The 21086-nt window shown below is 40.4% G+C and overlaps 1 protein-coding gene across 3 annotated transcripts in view; it reads right to left on the bottom strand.

Moving 5' to 3' along the window:
• DAAM1 (dishevelled associated activator of morphogenesis 1) overlaps positions 1 to 21086 on the bottom strand; it is a 323492-nt gene that overhangs the window by 178201 nt on the left and 124205 nt on the right. For all 3 annotated transcript variants that reach the window (XM_029598201.1, XM_029598202.1, XM_029598200.1), the window contains exon 3: positions 16235 to 16324. In XM_029598201.1, coding sequence (XP_029454061.1) covers positions 16235 to 16324 — 90 coding nt within the window. The remainder of the gene's footprint in view (positions 1 to 16234; positions 16325 to 21086) is intronic.

Here is a 21086-nt window from a genome sequence, read left to right on the forward strand (position 1 = left end):
GAGGATGTTGGGGAAGTACCCGTAATGGAGAAGGTTTTCATGGGTAATGATTCAGATGGACTGAATCAAATCACGGTGAACCTAGAAGATGTGGTAGGCCTGATTGACAAACTGAAGAGTAGTAAATCACCTGGACCGGATGGTATACACCCCAGAGTTCTGAAGGAACTAAAAAATGAAATTTCAGACCTATTAGTAAAAATTTGTAACTTATCATTAAAATCATCCATTGTACCTGAAGACTGGAGGATAGCAAATGTAACCCCAATATTTAAAAAGGGCTCCAGGGGCGATCCGGGAAACTACAGACCGGTTAGCCTGACTTCAGTGCCAGGAAAAATAGTGGAAAGTGTTCTAAACATCAAAATCACAGAACATATAGAAAGACATGGTTTAATGGAACAAAGTCAGCATGGCTTTACCCAGGGCAAGTCTTGCCTCACAAATCTGCTTCACTTTTTTGAAGGAGTTAATAAACATGTGGATAAAGGTGAACCGGTAGATATAGTATACTTGGATTTTCAGAAGGCGTTTGACAAAGTTCCTCATGAGAGGCTTCTAGGAAAAGTAAAAAGTCATGGGATAGGTGGCGATGTCCTTTCGTGGATTGCAAACTGGCTAAAAGACAGGAAACAGAGAGTAGGATTAAATGGGCAATTTTCTCAGTGGAAGGGAGTGGACAGTGGAGTGCCTCAGGGATCTGTATTGGGACCCTTACTGTTCAATATATTTATAAATGATCTGGAAAGAAATACGACGAGTGAGATAATCAAATTTGCAGATGACACAAAATTGTTCAGAGTAGTTAAATCATAAGCAGATTGTGATAAATTGCAGGAAGACCTTGTGAGACTGGAAAATTGGGCATCCAAATGGCAGATGAAATTTAATGTGGATAAGTGCAAGGTGATGTATATAGGGAAAAATAACCCATGCTATAATTACACGATGTTGGGTTCCATATTAGGTGCTACAACCCAAGAAAGAGATCTAGGTGTCATAGTGGATAACACATTGAAATCGTCGGTTCAGTGTGCTGCGGCAGTCAAGAAAGCAAACAGAATGTTGGGAATTATTAGAAAAGGAATGATGAATAAAACTGAAAATGTCATAATGCCTCTGTATCGCTCCATGGTGAGACCGCACCTTGAATACTGTGTACAATTCTGGTCGCCGCATCTCAAAAAAGATATAATTGCGATGGAGAAGGTACAGAGAAGGGCTACCAAAATGATAAAGGGAATGGAACAACTCCCCTATGAGGAAAGACTAAAGAGGTTAGGACTTTTCAGCTTGGAGAAGAGACGACTGAGGGGGGATATGATAGAGGTGTTTAAAATCATGAGAGGTCTAGAACGGGTAGATGTGAATCGGTTATTTACTCTTTCGGATAGTAGAAAGACTAGGGGACATTCCATGAAGTTAGCATGGGGCACATTTAAAACTAAATCGGAGAAAGTTCTTTTTTACTCAACGCACAATTAAACTCTGGAATTTGTTGCCAGAGAATGTGGTTCGAGCAGTTAGTATAGCTGTGTTTAAAAAAGGATTGGATAAGTTCTTGGAGGAGAAGTCCATTACCTGCTATTTAGTTCACTTAGAGAATAGCCACTGCCATTAGCAATGGTTACATGGAATAGACTTAGTTTTTGGGTACTTGCCAGGTTCTTATGGCCTGGATTGGCCACTGTTGGAAACAGGATGCTGGGCTTGATGGACCCTTGGTCTGACCCAGTATGGCATTTTCTTATGTTCTTAAGGTGCACATGCTGGTAAGGTCTCTTCAGCTGTCCACTGTTGCATGTGACGAAGATGCTGGAAATTTAACACCTGTTAGGCTCAGAGATGAGAAGCAAGTCCAGAATTTGAGATAAAGCCTCTGACAATTTGGGCAAAAGAAATGGTAGAACTGCTTGCTATTGCACCAATGAAGATGGCACTATTGATACACTGCCTCCTTTTCTATCGCATCATCTTCCTGAACAGAATCAGTGACCAAAAGGTTTACATTCACATTTACCTCTGGCAGCTTCTTCCCACTTTCTGTGCTATTTACTTTTGTCAAGTTCATCTTCAAAAACATCTTTATAGTGCAGCTCTTGACCTCCTCCCTCATGTTTTCCCTCCTTAAGTTCAACACACAGAGGAGAGGAGTCCATGCTCAGGCATAATGACATGGGCCTGTCCACTGCAGCTGCACAGCTGTTACGAGTGCCTCTACGCTAGGCATGCCAGCTCTTCTCAATAACCTCAGTGTTCAGATCTCGATCTTGCCACTTAATTCTCACAAACTGTCGCAGGTGTCTCAACTGCAGGCTTTTAAATTTGCTTTTTTTTTTTTTAATGGCTCAGTAATTCATTCATTCTTTTTCTGTTCAAGCACAACCAGTGCTAGGATTCTGGCACCACAGGCCTTTATTCACAACTACCCAGGGATTCTCCCCGCCCTATATTTTAATAGGCCCTCCCCCTTCCTCTTTTCCTAGTCTGATCATCTCAGCAGCAGTCCTGAGGCTGGGAGCCATGCACTGAAGCTCCTTTCAGAATCTTACTCTAAATCCAACCATCAGATGTCACCCTTAACAAGGGTGATGATCTCCTTTCCCCTTCCCCATCCCAGGGACTGCAACCATTACCTCCACAACATCCTCAGCTGCCCCAGGGTACGGAAGACTGCCTTGTGAACAGAATCCGTGATCTTTTGCACATCGGTGCAACAGCACTCCCACTGAGCCATCAAACTGGCCCAGACCTGTAACTTTTATAATGTGTCACCAATATAGGGTTATTTCTAAAGAATACAGAAATACAAGCAGCAAAACATCATCCTAGTTGCCTTAGTGATGCTGTGCATATACCAAAGCTGTTTCCATAACTTTCTAAATGCTTTGGATGTTGAAGGAATGGGATATGCAACCAAGGGTGTGCTAGCACTAGAAACTAGAAACTGTGTTCTTCAAATATATAAAAGCATCGATATATTAGAGGTATTAGAGGTTCTCTCCATCAACAAAAACTTCAGGAAGGGCATGATTTGATAGAGAAGTTTAGTTTTACTAGTGCATCTTTAATCCAAATTGCTTTGTTACTGTCACAAAGCAAGTGGTTCTCTTTTGGCTCTCTGTAGGTGAATGCACAAACCGGTCCTCTGCAAACAGAAGTTTCTGATGCATTCTTCAAGCACCTTGGAACTGGCACATCATCTGGCCAAGTTAAACAACTTTCTATTGATTCCGATACTAATGAGCACTCCAGATCCAAGGTCTTCTAACATTAACACCAACTAAGAACATAGTAAAACAGCGTGGAAAACTCCATGACACATCAAATGAATCAGAAAGATTTTCTGCCACAGAAGCTCCACCAGACATCACATCACGAAACTCTCATATTGCTCTTACAAATTGCTCTGAATAGTCAAAGTTTAAACAGCCTCGTTAATGTTTCTCTATTCATTATATCAAAAGCTTTAGAAAAGTCAAACACTACAAAGAGGTCTTGATGTTAATTGCCTCACAGAAAAAAGTAATCATAATCATTAGTTGATCTTTTCACATACAAACAGCACGGAGGAATACTTTCTATGCTTTTTATTCTGTTTAGAAGAATTTTAGAAAAGATCTTTCCAGAAACTGACAGAATGATTATCGCAGAAAGTCTTTTCCCACCCTTTCCTTCTGCATATGATTGATAAAAATGAAACATTGTTACATACCGACATTTTAAATCATGCAGATAAAGATCAAAATGACCAATCCAGTCTACTCTGTTGATATTTGTCCACTTTTAGTAGATTTGCATATAAAGTCCTAAGGAGGGTCTTGCTTTCCAAGAATGTATTCTAAAGAATCAAACCATGATGCTTTGAGCTCACTGTCACTGTATCTAAACACTTCAGGAGGAATTACACCAACACTCGGAGCTTTCCTGCATCTATTTTTTCAAATGGTTTATCAAGTTCTTCTACTATTAATGGCACTCATTTTCTTTTGTATTGGCAGTTGTTTTAACTGTTTTATTGTATTAGGATGAACATTCCTAGCTTGGTTCAGCACCAATTTTCTCAGTGGAAGGGAGTGGGCAATGGAGTGCCTCAGGGATCTGTATTGGGACCTGTACTTTTCAAAATATTTATAAATGATCTGGAAAGAAATGTGACGAGTGAGGTAATCAAATTTGCAGATGATACAAAATTGTTCAGAGTAGTTAAATCACAAGCAGATTGTGATAAATTGCAGTAAGACCTTCTGAGACTGGAAAATTGGGCATCCAAATGGCAGATGTAATTTAATGTGGATAAGTGCAAGGTGATGCATATAGGGAAAAATAACCCTTGCTATAGTTACACAAAGTTAGGTTCCATATTAGAAGCTACCAGCCAAGAAAGATCTCGGCGTCATAGTGGATAACACATTGAAATAGTCGGCTCAGTGTGCTGCAGCAGTCAAAAAAGCAAACCGAATGTTGGGAATTATTAGAAAGGGAATGGTTAATAAAACGGAAAATGTCATAATGCCTCTGTATCGTTCCATGGTGAGACTGCACCCTGAATACTGTGTACAATTCTGGTCGCCGCATCTCAAAAAAGATATAGTTGCAATTGAGAAAGTACAGAGAAGGGCGACCAAAATGATAAAGGGGATGGAACAGCTCCCCTATGAGGAAAGACTAAACAGGTTAGGACTTTTCAGCTTGGAGAAGAGACGGCTGAGGGGGGATATGATAGAGGTGTTTAAAATCATAAAAGAGGTCTAGAACAGGTAGATGTGAATCTGTTATTTACTCTTTCGGATAATAGAAAGACTAGGGGGCACTCCATGAAGTTAGCATGTGGCACATTTAAAACTAATCAGAGAAAGTTCTTTTTCACTCAATGCACAATTAAGCTCTGGAATTTGTTGCCAGAGGATGTGGTTAGTGCAGTTAGTGTAGCTGCGTTTAAAAAAGGATTGGATAAGTTGACTTAGAAAATAGCCACTGCTATTACTAGCAACAGTAACATGGAATAGACTTAGTGTTTGAGTACTTGCTAGGTTCTTATGGCCTGGATTGGCCACTGTTGGAAACAGGATGCTGGGCTTGATGGACCCTTGGTCTGACCCAGTATGGCATGTTCTTATGTTCTTAGTTTGGGGGTCCGAGATTTCCTTCAGGGAATTGTAAAGGATCACAAATCATCTGAAGAAGCCAAAGCATTTATTTCTTTTGCTTTATTCTCTCACCTGCTATCCATCATACAAATCTCTTTCTGCAAGTGAGACTTGACTGCTTTATATTTTTTTTCTTAGATTCAAATATATTATTTGAAAAGATGTTCCGCACAAAGTTTCTAATTTCCCTGGAGAAGATCTTGTATGCTATAATTTTCATCAAACCAATCTGCAATCTTATTTACCATAAGATTGCAGATTGGTTTGATGAAACCAATCTGCATCACCTTGCACTTATCCAATATGCATCACCTTGCACTTATCCACATTAAATTACATGGCCAAGCATGTTACATAAAACATTGTAAACAGGCTGATCAAGAGCATTCCTTGATGCATTGTTTCCTAGATGCATTATCAGACCTGAAGGCTTGGATAATTGGAGCTCCTAATTGAACCTGAATATCTGTATCCAGTTTCCTGATATCAAAATGCCGTGGAAGCAAAAACTCATAATAAAAACTGATTCAGGTATATTCGAGGTAAAAAGCCTGCAAGGGAGTCAGTTGGACCATTAGATGATCAAAGGGTAAAAGAAGCACTTGGGGAAGAAAAGCCATAGCGGGGAGACAAAATTAATTCTTTGCTTCAGTATTCACTGAGAAAGATGAGAGAGAGATACCCATGCCAGAAATGATATTCAAAGGTGATGAATTCAGAGGAACTGAAACAAACCTCAATGAACATGAAAGATGTACTAGGGTAAATTGACAAACTAGAGTAGCAAAATCACCTGGACCAGATGGCAAACATCCCAGAGTGCTGAAAGAACTGAGAAATGAAATTGCGGACCTGCTACTGGAAATTTGTAAACTATCAATATCATCATCTATGGTACCTGAAGACTGGAGGGTTGCCAATGTAACACCAATTTTTAAAAAGTGAATAAGAGGTGATCCAGGAAATTAGAACAGTGAGTCTGACGTTTGTGCCAGGCAAAATGGTAGAAACTATCCTAAAGAATAAAATTGCCCCTTCAAAATTCTGCCTCCCCCTGCCTCCCCCCACCCAGACTCACGAAAACACCTGGTGGTCCAGCGGCAGACTCAGGAGCGATCTGCCCCTTCCGGGCCATCGGCTGTTACTAACCAAAATAGCGCCAGGGGCCTTTAGCCCCTACCATGTGACGGTGCCATTGGCCGGCCCGTGTTACATGGTAGGGGCAATGGATGACCGGCATCATTTAAGGTGTCCTAGTTCTAAAATCAGAGGTTTCAGGATTAGCTGTAGTTCCCATGGGTGGAACACCCTGGAAGAGAGGACAAACACAGAGAACCACCAATAGGCAGAGTCAGCTGCAGACACATTGGGAGTGAGATCAGATGTGACCCGACACTAGCGGGAGAGAGGGGAGAGTTCACAGAGTGCAGTCAATCAGTAGGCATTGGATGACCGGTGCTATTTTAAAAAAAATGGCGCCGGCCATTGCTCCTACCATGTGACACAGGACAGCCAATGGCACGGTAGCCCTGTCACATGGTAGGGGCTAAGGGCCACCGGCGCCGTTTTGGTTAGTGGCAGCTGACGGCCTGGGAGCGGCAGATTGCTCCAGAGCCCCCCACTCACCAGGGGTTTTCGTGAGTCTTGGGGGGGGGGGGGGGAGGGTAGAGGGATTATCTTATTTAAATTTGGGTGGGTGGTGCAAGAGGTGGGGGAGCAGCGGCATGTGGTCCCCACCCCTGGAATAAGGGCTACGAACGGGGGCGGGGTAGGGCAGTGCAGGGCAGAAGGTGCCTAGGGCACCCAGTCTCCTTGCACTGGCCTTGGGCTGAGGGGAGATATAACAGAGGTTTATAAAATGAGTGGAATGGAACGAGTAAACTTTAATCAGCCATTTACTCTTTCGAAAAGTACAAAGACCCGGGGGGGGGGGGGGGGGCACACAATGAAGTTACTGGGTAATATATTTAAAATTGATAAGAGAAAAAACATTTATTTTTTTTTACTCAACACATAGTTAAGCTCTGGAATTCATTGCCAGAGAATGTGGTGAAAGCTATTCGTGTAGCTGCAATTAAAAAAGGTTTGGACAAGTTCCTGGAGGAAACGTCCATTAACAATTAAGGTAGAGTTGCAGAAATCCACTGCTTATTGTTGGGATAAGCAGCTTGGAATCTGCCTACCCCTTGGGATCCTGCCAGGTACTCATGACCTGGATTGGCCACTGATGGAAACAGGATAATGGGCTTGATAGATCCTTAGCCTGACCCTGTATAGCAAGCCTAAAAAAAAAAAGGGGGGGTTAGGAGCAACAGGAGCAGTTTTGAGTCTGGGTATGCAGACTTGAAATTACATATAGTTTTAACAAGGGAGATTTGGAGCACTCAGGTATATGCATGGCTTATATATTAATATCCTTCAAATCTTTTTGCTTGTGAGCACTACTTAAGACAGTAATGCTCAGACCATGGATTCTTCCAAGTAAACAGAACAAACGGTAGTGATCGGTGTATCAAGGGATTCTTTATTGTGATTCAACATTTTTTATGTATCTACACATATTTATGTTTATTTTAATGTATGTATGTGTGTCTTTTGTCATTATTTATTGTTCTTATAGCAGCCCCTGAGGCAGCTCCTGTGTGAGTGAAACTCGGCCACAGTCAGGCATATTCCAATAAAGAATCCCTTGATACACCGATCACTACAGTTTGTTCTGCTTTCCAGCATCATTGATCGGCTTCCGCTTTGCTTTTTGGGTTCTTCCATGTAAAGAAATGTTTTTTTGGCTAGTAGAAATAAGTATTGGTAATAAACTGCTGCTGCATGCAAAAGCTAAACAATTCTTTGTTTGCATTACATTTGCAACAAGATGGTCCGTACATTCTAAACACACAACCATATGACATCTCATCAGATAATGGAATGGCATTAATAGCTCTGTTAAGGGAAGAGTAATATTCTTCAAGCTCACTGTTGGAGCATAAATCATCAGGAGTGTAATAAACCATTGCTTGGCAAGGTGTATTCTGACAAATGAGATTAGTATGAGAATGCCTAATCAGATATTTTTGTACTAAAGTAAAGAAGAACGCCTTATGCATATGTCGTGTCCATCCGTGAGTGTCTGTCTGTCTTGACTGTTTCAGTTCCTAAACCTGCAGAAGTCCGGTCGTGTGCTTTGGGGTATAGTGTCCTAGTTCTAAAATCAGAGGTTTCAGGATTAGCTGTAGTTCCCATGGGTGGAACACCCTGGAAGAGATGACAAACACAGAGAACCACCAATAGGCAGAGACAGCTGCAGACACATTGGGAGGGAGATCAGATGTGCCCTGACACTAGAGGGAGAGAGGGAACAGCTCACAGACTGCAGTCAATCAGTAGCCATTGACTTGTACACAGAAATGCCATTCTCATACATATATACCTAGAGGTAGCATACATTTTGTCTTGTTGGCAAGATTGTTCCTGTTGGCAAGAACTACTCCTGCATCTCTTCTTTCATCAAGGTCTTTCCCAGAGCAAAAAATGTTGTGAGGTTTCTCAATCTGTCCTTGCCTCTCCAGTCTAGTCTCTAGCAAGGTTGTAATATCAATACTGAAAAGATCTAACTCATTGGTAACATTTCTAATCGTAGTTTTTAACTATGTAAAGAATACAAATTCTAGGTTGCCAAGGTCACTGTTTGGATATCATTTTTCTTACCACCAGGGCTAGATCTGAACTGTGTAGTCCCAGTTCCCCTGCCTAATTAAAAAAAAAAAAAAAGTCAGAAAGAGGGAAGGGGGTCTCTTTCCACACAGAAGATATCAGGTACAAGGAGATCCCCCCAGTTCCCCCATCACCTCTGAGTTACCTCACTGCACGTGGTATAAAGTGACAGCATGCACTCACAGACCCTGTGGCGGCCACATCTCTCCTCCTCCTGCACAGACCCCATTTACAAGTTGCAAGCCTGCTGCAGGGCCTGTGAACACGTGACAGCTAGCGGGCTCCGTGATGAATTTTCTTTCCGGAGCTGTTCCTACTGTGGGGGCTACTGCCAGTGATAGGCCTGGATAGAAACATGGCAGAGGCTGCAGGAGTACTCCAGTGCCTATGAAAATTTGGCATTGGAGGCAATTGCCTAAATTCTTCATGCTTGAATCCGGGCCTGCTTACCACTAAAAAGAAGGCAGATTGACTTTGGCTGTCCAACCGGGTTAGAGGCAAATTCTCTTTACTTTATCTTTTCCAAGGGCTTCCCCAATAGTAGCAAAAGATTATATGTCCAGGCGGCCCTTCTTAAGGATAGCAAACAGCTACCTCAGTCTGTCATCAGTCAACTATCCTATGACCATCACATTTAGGCCACCTGTGTACAGAGCTCCAGCTAGTAGTCTCCAACTCCTCAAATTTGCTGCCGTCACTTTTACTCCATCGCCACAAGATTTCCACAAAACATCCTCCACACATTGTACTGCAAGCAGAAATAGCTACTGTCAAACCCCCCGTTGCTGCTGTCTGGGCTTTTGAAATCCTGGTCATTGAAACATAGAAATGATGGCAGAAAAGGACCAAATGATCCACCCAGTCTGCCCAGCAAGCTCATGCCAGTATCTGCTGCACTGTGCATACCCCTATGCTTCTCAGTTTCTCAGACCGGAAAAGTCAGGGCCTTCATTGGATGCTGTTTGAATCCAATTTCTCTTAATCCTTGCCGTGGAAGCAGAGAGCTTGAGTTACATCAGAAGTATCAGACTTATTAAGGGTAGTAAAAGCAGCATCAGTAAGTTACCCTCATGTTTATTTGTTCTCCAAACCGTAAAAGTCAGGGCCCTCGGTTGCTGTCTAAACCCAATTCCACTTTTCCCACTGCTATTGAAACAGAGACCAATAATGGAGTCACATTTAACAGTATGAAGGCTTATTTGTTAAGGGTAGCAACTGTCACACCAGCAAGTTACCCCCATGCACTCTTTTCTTCATTTCCATCCTCTAGCCTTTAGGGATCCACAGTGTTTATCCCAAGGCCCTTTGAATTCCTTCACTGGTTTCATCTTCACCACCTCCTCCAGAAGGGCATTGACCACCCTCTCCGTGAAGAAATATTTCCTGACTTTGGTTCTGAGTCGTCCTCTCTGGAGTTTCATTTCATAACCCCTAGGTCTACTGATTTCTTTCCAATAGAAAAGGTTTTGTGCAACATTAAAACCTTTCAGGTACCTTAAGGTCTGTATGATCATCTCCCCTGCACCTCCTCTCTTCCAGGGTATCCATATTCAGATCCATCAGTCTCTCCTCATAAGTCTTCTCATGCTGACCCCACATCATTTTGGTCGCAATTCTTTGGACCTTGTCGATCCAGTCTTTATCCTTTTTTAGATATGGGCAACAGTGCTGAATACAGTATTCCAGGTGAGGCCTCACTAAGGACCTGTACAAGGGGATTATCACCTTTTTCTTACCGGTTATTCCTCTTTCTATGCAGCTCAGCATTCTTCTGGCTTTAGCTATTGCCTTGTCACATTGCTTTGCTGCCTTCAGATCACCAGACACTATCACACCAAGGTTCCTCTCCCAGTCAATGCACATTAGTCTTTCACCACCCATCACATGTAGCTCTTTTGGATTGTCGTACCCCAGATGCATGACTCTGCACTTCTTAGCACCAAATTCTAGCTGCCAAATCCTTGATTGGTCTTCAAGCTTTCTTAAATCATTTTTTCATTTCTCTACTCCTTCAGGCACATCTACTCTGTTGCAGATCTTAGCATCATTCGCAAATAGACTTCACCTTCTATTCCTTCTGCAATGTTGCTCACAAAGACATTGAACAGAACCGGTCCCGAAATCGATCCCTGGGACACTCCACTTAACACCGTTCTTTCTTCAGAGTTGGTTCCATTTACCATTACATGCTATCTCCTGTTAGTCAACCAGTTTGCAATCCATGCTACTTATCTTGGCATCCACTCCCTAGCTTCTAATTTTGTTCAAGAGTCTATGAGGGACTGTATCAAAAGCTTTACTAAAATCCAAGTAAATTACATTGAGCGCTCTTCCCAGATCTAATTCTCTAGTCACCCAACCAAAAAAAATCAGATTTGTCTGACAGAATCTTCCCCTAGTGAATCCATGCTGCCTCGGGTCGAGCAACCCACTGGATTGTAGATAGTTCACTGTTCTTTCCTTCAGTAGAGTCTCCATTAATTTTCCTACTACAGAGGTGAGGCTAACCAGCCTGTAGTTTCCAGCCTCCTCTCTACAGAAATGTTGGCACAGCTAATATATTGGGAAGCAGACTTTCAGGACTTACTTAAAAGTAGATATGGGGATAGAAATATCACTTTTAGAAATTTTCTGAATAGAGAATTAAAATTTAAGATATGAAAATCTCACAATTAGCAATTTATGAGATTTTGGGTTTTTCTTTTTTTTAAGAGGGGGAAGGTTTGTAACCCTGCCTATCATAATTTAAAGGGGGTTCCGATTAACATGCTGTTAACAGATTCTTTGCTACGCATTATCAATGGCTTTCATGCGCTAGAAATGGAGGCACCATGAGCTTAATTCTCTTCTTGGCTCTTGCTATGGCAGCTGGCAGAGATGTTGCTTATGACACAGATGTAGGAAGCTGAGGGGCTCAGCATGCTTCCTGTGTTTTGCTGAAATCAAAGAGCAAACATCAAGCCTAGATCAACCATCACCATAATGGAAGCACAGTTTCACTCTTTAGAGGAACTGGCAGAGAAGAAAGGTCTAGAGAAATAGGAAGGATAAACAATCACTCAGGTTCTGCCCTTTGTCTTTCCGGCAAGACTGAATTCATTGAAAAGATCCTGACCCTGGGAAAGCGTCCGAAGAGTTGCAATTTCAAAAGGGATGTTATGAAAAATCATAACGACAGATGGAGAGAGTTAAAAAATAAAAGGGGGGTTTTAAAAGAGAGAGAGGATCATTCCTTACTCTCTCAGTCCAACTCAAAAATGTTTCCACCACAAACACCTGAAAGAATTTGTACTTCTACTTTTAAGCATCTTGAGCAGGAAGCATGCACACAGAATAAAATAAGAACTGCAGCACAAAGCTGACTGTGATATGCTAAAATGAATTATTGCATGTTCATAGCACACCTACACAAAAGAGGCAGTGTGAAATGGGCAAAACATGTTATGTGGTCTTCTAAACAAGGCGCCATATCACAAATAACAGACAATTTCAGTTCCAAACTGTTTATATTCTAAATGGATACCTAAGGCATAGGAGAAACACACAACTGTCCCAAGGTAGCACAGTGCACTGCTGGAAGAAGTAGGACTTGAACTCAGACCTCCTGGTTCCCAACACATTACTTTCACCACCACCACCAGGGCCCCCCCGCCGTCAACCTCAGAATTTGATTCAGTGCTCTGCCAGAAGGACTACCACTAGGAACCCCTGGTGTACTTTATGAGCAAAGAGTGTACCCTCAGCAAGTGAAGCAGAGCCGTCAAAAAAAAAGTCACTTGATAAGAATTTGGCAGCACATCACTGATCATAACCTAAACACCTGAACCCAAAGTGTGGATTTTGGAATTTGATTTTCAATGAACTCAACTCGATTTGGGAGTCAGCTTGGCCAAACCCACCCAATTTGGATCCTGGGACCTCATTCTGTTCCATCTAAATTCAGTGCCAGGTCTAGGATGCAGCTGCTCACTAACCATTAATAGGATTAATGCATGAGATGGTGCCAAGCATTTGCTCAAAACATTACAGCATAGCCAGATTTTGGATCAGTTATTTTGCACAGCTGCTTTAAAACCACAGCTGGAAACAGTAATCTTGGGTGCATGGAGGTCTTTTGCACCAGAAGTTCAGTTTCTTCAGCAATGAAAGCAGGATGGCTGCTTTGAAATAAATAAACCCAAGTCTCTACTGCTTTGACTGCTGAACTTTGAGCAATGTTTACTGCAAACAAGATCCCATTATCTAGTGGTCACATCTGAGGCGTTTTATTGTGGCATCAGCCATAGTAATATCTTTGGTAGCTAGTAGAGGGGAAAAGGGAGGGTCAGCATATGAGATTGGAAGGGGAAGATTGACCTGGATGTGAAGCAGCCTGGGAAATATAGATCAGAAGGCTATTTCCATCTCTAAAATAAAGGTATAGAAGGGTGGGAGGTGTGGAAGCAGCTGAGATGGGGCACACTTATCCCATGGTGGTGCGGTTAGGGTTGAGGTTGCGTTCAGAGAGAAGACAGGGAGAGATGGCGAGCACAAGATGCAACATGTCTCACTGAATTGTCATTACTGCTCAGCACATGATGTGGTTTCCTTAGTGAAACATTAAGCTTTCCTCTTCATCTTAGTCTAATAAAGTCACAACCAAAAGAAGTTTTCTGAAATTTTTTTTTAAATGACTTTTGGTGTAAGTAGGAGTTCCAATCATAGAGATGGTAAAAAAAGAGAATCAGAGGGGGTGGTGAAGTGAAGGCGTGCATGAGAGAAGGGAAGAACCTGAATCAGTTAAAAAGGAAAGTGGTAGGGAAAAAAAAAGAGAAGACGGAGTGCAAAAGGTATAAAACAGAAAAGATGTGTGGCCAGAAAGGACAAACACAGGAGAGAGAGGCAAAGAGGCTTCAAAGTATTAAATAAGAGATTTAAAAAAAAAAAAAAACAAAAAAACAGCAAAAGGCAAAAGATGTTAGCATACTGAAGAAAAGAAATCAAGAATCAGATAGAAAAGTATAGAAGACAGGCTGGTTCCGTGATTCAGCGCCGACGCTGTGAACTGACAAAAGGATGGACTTGGATTCAATTCCAGCTCAAGTCCTCTGCTTCCTAAACCAGCTGGGTAAGCAAAACGAGCCCTATCTGCTGGCATCTAATAAACTGGTGTTATCACAGCAAAAATCAGATGGTGGAGACCATGAATGCTACCGTACAAAGAGAAATAAACACACAAAGTGCCATTATGCCATGGGTTCAGACGCCTCCATAATTCACATATCAAATTAGAAATCTTCATGAATGCACAACTCAGAGTAGTTTTCATCCTGCCTTCCATTAAATTAGGATCATTTGCATAAAACAAGGCTGTTATCTCTGTTTCACATAGCATCGTCAGAATCATTGCAAGAGGTGGTGGTTCTGTTGTAAAGCAGAGGCCTAATTTAGATGAGGATACAAAACGAAATCAGACAAAAAAAATCCCATTTTCAAGCAAATATTTGTGGAAATAACTAGTAAGGAAGAATCAGTTTAAAAATGATTCAACAGAAGGTGAACTGCTCCGTTCAGCTTTTCTCTGACATGCCAGCAGTCCCACTGAGGAACGTTAGCATCTGTTTATTGCTCTGGGGTTGTCACAACCACTTGCTTTATGAAAAAGGAATGGTAGCACTGTGGACCAGGTGGTTTCCAATAAGGCTTGTCTACAGATATTGGGTCTTTTGTGAAAGGATATTCACTTCTGGCTCATCTGTACCTTGCAAAGGGATGCAACTAAATGAACGAAGTGTTACTGAGCCAGTATCAAGAACCTGGAACAGCTATTGAGTGTGTCCACAATGCCCCTCTATTACCTCGTAAGCTTCCACTCCCATCTTGTTTTTTCCCATGGTTTAAGAATTGTTAATAAGCAGCAAATAAAGCAGATGTCTTTCATGGTCAAATAATTCACTGTTGTTTCAAAATCCCCCGCAAAATTGCTAACAGATTCAGTTTTTGGCATGGCACTGGGGAAAACCTCACAAAAAAAAAAATAGAATTTGTTGCAATTGGAACAAAAATGGGAGATACTTTTAAAGATAAGAACATACATTTCCCACAGCATGTAAAACAGCTCATTTGCTGATGCATTTCAATAAGCCCAATGGCATCTCCTGTATCTGGAACAGTAGCTCAGTCTTGTATTGCAATAGCAACTACAGTTATATATAATGTAGAAGCAAAAGCTCAAGGAAATGGGATTGTTCTGCTCAACCCTGAAAACTCAGCACACCCCTGTTATTTCTAGAATATCTGGGCACTTAGAAATGCATTTGCTGTTTTACTTATGGACAAAACAGATTTAAAGTGAGGAAGATAGGATAGCCAACTGCTGAAGTACATCACAAAATATCAAACAGGTAAGAATCATTATCCCAGTTTACCTTGGCATGATGTATTATTCTATTTAGCTAGTACTATGAAAATTAAAGGTTCTCTCAGACCAGGACATAATATACTGCTGAGCATAACTGGGTCACACAACCCAAACAATCTTGTATTCTTTACAATTATGTATGTGATAAGCATGAGCTTGTTCAAGTCTGAATTTTAATTTATATTCCAAATGGATTTCTTTCCTCATAGTTGCTTTCCTTACTGTGGAAAAAAAGTAAGTATCAGAATTCACTGGCTGATTCATATTCAAAATCGGTTTGTTCCTATTGACCAGAGCAGAAAACACTGTAAAAGTTCCTAAATTTCAGTTACCTACTTGGAGTGTATATTAATCAGTACTTTGGTCTTACTAGAAACATACCAACGTCTCCGGCTAAAACCCAATACTTCAACACAGCCAATTCTAGAATAGTCTATGCCAGAGGTAGGCAACACTGGCCCTCGAATGCTGCAAAGTCAATCAGGTTTTCAGGATATCCACAATGAATATGCAAGAGATGCATTTGCATGTAAATGCAGGCAGTACATGTAAATGCATCTCATGAATATTCAGTGTAGATATCTTGAAAACACGACAGGCTTGTGGCCCTCAAGGATCAGAATTGCCTAACCTGGTCTGTGCTGAAAGGGCTCCCTGACATTCTGTCTACATAATGTGCATATTTCATGTGATGTACAGAAAAGACTAAGAAAGAATATTGACCCTTTGGAAGCTTTCTGGTGATTGCAATATTGCAAACTGCCTAACTGGGTGGAGAAGGTGTAAATTGGTGCCCATGATTTCAGAGTCTAAAAGTTTGGTCAGCATTACAAAAGGTTGCCGGATTCCAAAAGAGCCCCTGAAAACTGTGCCAAATACAGGAATAACGTTTACCAGAACAAAGTATAAAACCTACTGGGAAGTAATTATATAGCTTACTTTATTTATTTAACAAACAACAAAGGAGTCTTACCTTTTTCTTGCTGCAGTAGATTTGCCATTTTTTCTCAGCAGGAAGTGCAAACATAGCTTCCCTGTGTTTGTCTGTGAGATCAAGTTCATCCTAGGCAACAAAAAACCCCACCGTTTTACAAATCAAATTCAACACGATAATGCATACAGTTTTGTAACAAATTAGAGAAATAGTAATTCCTCAATTCTGAACTCAAGTATAGGCAAGTAGCTTTAAAACAGATTCATGCATTACAAAAGCGAATACTACAGGGCCACTTGACTAAAACCAGCTTAACTAGATGGAATCTTTGTGGTTGGCTTTGACCAAGCATGAGGCCTCTTTTATGCAACTTAAGCAATATGGGTGATAGCTGCAGGTTGCTTATCCATATAATTCAACTACACAACTACAAAATGTCAGCCTCGAGAAAATGGATAGTAAAGCACGGCTCTCCCAAAATTATGTAGCAGATTTTTACTGGTAGGTAACAATTAATCTGTTTTGGATGGTTCATATTAGTAGGACTGTACCCTCTCTAAACTTTTTATTTATTTTTTTTTAAATTATAAAAATTCCTGATGCCTTGTGGTAAGCAATACATTCTTTAGATCGGTGTACTGTGAAGCCTTTTCTGGAAACTGCTTGTATCTGAAAGGTCTCCCTAAAGACTTCCCTACTGCCAGCTAGAGCAGCTTCTCTTACATTATAGGGCTTTATTCAAAACAAGTGTATCCATGGCTGGTTACTCAGGAAGGAAAACATTGGATGGATCCTCCATTCCTATCAGCAATGCCAAAATAAGGTTATTTTCATCATGTTAGCAAAAAATAAGAGAAAAAGAAAAGCCAGCTTCTATTTAATTTACTTCTTTTGATATATTGCCTTTCCATCAACAATCAAAATGGTTTACACATCATAAAACAAATAAAACATTTAACATAATAGTACAATCCTAACATAAAAACAAAGTTAATACAATCATCTACAAAAAAAAAAAAGCCACGTGTAATAAAACTATTGAAATAACCCAAAAGATTTAAAATAATAAATATCAACTTTACTAACACTCCTCATCTATTAAAAAGCCTGTCTAAAAAGCCATGTTTTGGGACCTTTTCCTAGATTTCAAATAATTTGACTCTAAGCAAATTTCTAATGTAAGAACATTCCAGAGAAGAGGTGTTTGATAAATTCTGTGAGTTAAGTAATCTCTAATCTAATTTCTGATGGAAAGGGAATCTGAGGAAGGGCCCATTATGATCAACGTAGCAGTCTAGATGGTTTATAAGGGGTAGAAGGTCAAAAAGATATTTAGGCTAGCCGCTATATGCACAAAATCTTGACTAGGTAACCAATGAAATTTTACCCAAATATCAAATTTTGCGGCTACATCCTGTAGCAGATGAAGCCACTTTAAAGAGAGGCAACTGGCAGACCCTAATATAGGACATTATAATAGTCCAATCAGGTCAAGAAAAAGGAATGGACCAAAGTTTGTAGGTCATACCTTTCCAAACAAGTTTTAAGATGACATATATACTGAAGAAAAATGCAAGATTCATATCAATGTCAATTTTGAGTCCTAAAGTTGTAACTACGTCCCTAAGATAGATATCAATACTTTCATTTGTGGGGTGATTTTAAGAGGATTGTTTCTACCATTTACCCAAAGTGCATTTAATTTTGGGGAGTTCACCTTCAACTTATGAGCAAGAAGCCAATGTAAAATCTGATCTAGAGATACTGACAATTTTCCTAACTCTTCAGGGAAATCAAGATCTATATAAGCTACTACTTGGACATCATAAGCAAACAAAAAACAGCTATAGTCAAGATCTTGAATCACTGCTGCTAGAAGGGCCAAACACAAATCTAACAGTCTGACAACTAAAACTGAACCCTGGGGGACTCCATGTAACAGATCTTGGTTCAGAGAGTTTGGATTCCCAATTTGATAGGTGCGATTTGACAAAAAGGGCTTGAACCATACTAAAACTACCCCTTTGAGCCTAAGATCAGAAAGTCATTGAATTAGCAGTTGATGGACCTCTGGCAAAGAAACAGCAAATGTGAATGAGAATTGTTTATCAACTTGTAATGTTGCTTTACAAACATACTGTCTATGTTTTTTACTTGTTAACCGTTCTGCTCTATACTTGCAAGGACAGTATATAAAGCCATGTAAATAAAAAAAAATAAATAAAACTAAAAAAAAAAGTGAAAAGCACATTTGCTACATTTTTTTTTTATTTTTCCTGTTTAGTGCTTTGAGTTGACACCCCAAGGTCTCACCTGAATTCACCATTACTATTAATGATCTGCTCAACTTGTAGCCTAACTGATCTACAGTCAGATAGAAAGACAACTGAATAGTTACAGCACTATGTTACATAATTCACTGCAGCAAAATACTTGAACACAATAACAGTTAATGACAGCAGATAAAGACCAAAATGGCCCATCCATTTGCTTATAGTAACTGCTGCTTTCTGCAGATACTCCCATGCAGCAATGTTAACTTTAAGGGTTACAGAGGTTACTCCATTTCTTCATTTCCATTCTCTAGCCACTAGGGTTCCTTTGGGTTTGTCCCACAACCTTTTGATTTCCATTCTTGATAATCATCTGGAATCCAATAATCACCGGATGGTGTGGTTCAGCAATAGAGCACAAGAGATGAAGGTTCATGCAAAGGTCCTAGACTTCAGGAAAATTAAGTTTACAAAAAATGGGAGGAGTATCTTAAGGAGTTGCTAGCTGGTTGAGAAGAATCTAGGGAAAGTAAATAGGAAAGAGGCCAAAATGGTTTTCTAAAGAAGTAGCTGCAAAGATAAGAGAGAAAGTTAGCATTCTTAAACTACAAGAGATCACAGAAAGTGGAAGACTGGCTACAATATCTGGAAAAACTAAGAGAAGCTGGGAAAGTAGTCAGGAATGAAAAAGTTCAAATGGAAATTTTAAAAAAAGCAAATATGGTAAAATAGGGGAACAAGACTTTTTCTTTTTTTAAGATATACTAGTGTTAGGACCTGCAAAAATGGCATTGACAGACTCAGGTGAAGGGGAGGAATTTGTAGAGACTGATGAGGAAAAAGCTAAATTGCTTAACAAATACTTCTGTTCAGTGTTCACAGTAGAAGGGGCCTGGAGCAGAACCACATAAAACACAAATAAGATTAGAAATGAAGTAAACCTTGATTTTCAGAACAGTGTATTCGTGAGGAGCTAACTAAATTTGAAGTAGATAAAGCAATGGGGCCGGATAGGATACATCCGAGGGTACTGAGGGAACTTAGAGATGTCCTGGCAACCCCACTGGCTGACCTGTTCAATGCTTCTTTCGAGTTGGGAGTAGTTCCAGAGGACTGGAGAGGGGAAGATATGGGTCCTGTTCATAAAAATAGAAGAAAGGAGGCGGCTAAAAATCACAGGCTAGTTAGATTGACTTCTGTGGCGAGCAAATTAACCCAAATCACAGCTTAAAAAAAAAAAAAAAAAAAGAGGATAGTGCAATTTCTGGAATCCAATGGATTGCAATACCCAAGGCAGCATGGTTTTTATTAGAGGGAAATCTTGTCAGATGAATATGATCAATTTCTTTGACTGGGTGACCAGAGAGTTAGCCTCAAGGGAGAGCACTAGATGTAGTGTACTTGGATTTCAGTAAGGCCTTTGACAGTTCTGCACAGAAGACTTATAAATTGAGCATCTCCGGTCTAGGTTCTAGAGTGACTGACTGGGTTATAAATTGACTGAGTGGGAGGTGACAAAGGGTAGTAAATACAGTTTACTGAGGAGGGGGGCATTAGTAGTGGGTGTGCCTCATGGATCACTCCTGGGACCAGTTCCTTGTAACATTTTCTTCAGTGACAAATTCTCAGGAAAAGTTTGTCTTTTTGCCAATGACAGCAAAATCTGCCAATAGTTAGACAGCCAGAAAGGTGTGGAAAACATGAGGAGAGATCTAGTAAAGCTCAAGGAATGGTCTAGAGCAGTGGTTCTCAACCTTTTTTCGGCCGGTGCACACCTGACAGATGGTTCTCACATACGTGACACATTGAACATGTGACCATCATGGGGCTAAATGTAAATATACATTCTGAATCCACAGGAACCCCCTCGACCTCCAATAATGGGTCAGAGTAGAACTAGAGCATTACCCGGACAACTCACCATACAAGAAAGATATTCTGGTTCTGGTGACATCTCAGTAAAAGCAAAACAAACTCCCTTTACTACTAGGTACAATAGCCTCCTTATGAAAAGACAGTAATTTACCACCAATGCATATCCTATGGAGAAAACACAACAAATAAGATTGATATAAATGCCTACATGCTAGTAAAATACCTCACCTCAGTCACATACATAAAGTCAACCTTCACCAAGGAAAGAAAGTCCACAAATTATAAATACGGAGACAGAAACTGGAATGGAAAACAAAAGAGAGCAACTCTGCATGCAGTGCAAACCTGGAGAAATGGAAACAAATATAGCACCTAACAGACCCAGGATCTGCAATAACGCACATAAACTAATCCACAAAGTTACACCTGCATTATGGCATGCACTCCAACAGTAACAACCCTATCTATGAAAAGGTAACACTACAAATATTAAACCAGGCCCTAAACACCAATATACTTCCTATTAGGAAAACAGAATAAGCCAAGCTGCTATAGATCCCATGCAGAAATAATTGTAAAACTATACTAATAAATGTTTCAAAAACAGATGATAGAGAACATCCAACAATTTAAAACTCATAAAAATTATTGTAAAATTGTCCAAATACCAATTAAATATTTCAAAACAGACAATACATAACTCATAATTAATATGGCAGTCAATCAAGAAAAATAAACTTAGA

The sequence above is a fragment of the Rhinatrema bivittatum genome, chromosome 4 (genome assembly GCF_901001135.1).
Source record: "Rhinatrema bivittatum chromosome 4, aRhiBiv1.1, whole genome shotgun sequence".
Lineage (NCBI taxonomy): Eukaryota > Metazoa > Chordata > Amphibia > Gymnophiona > Rhinatrematidae > Rhinatrema > Rhinatrema bivittatum.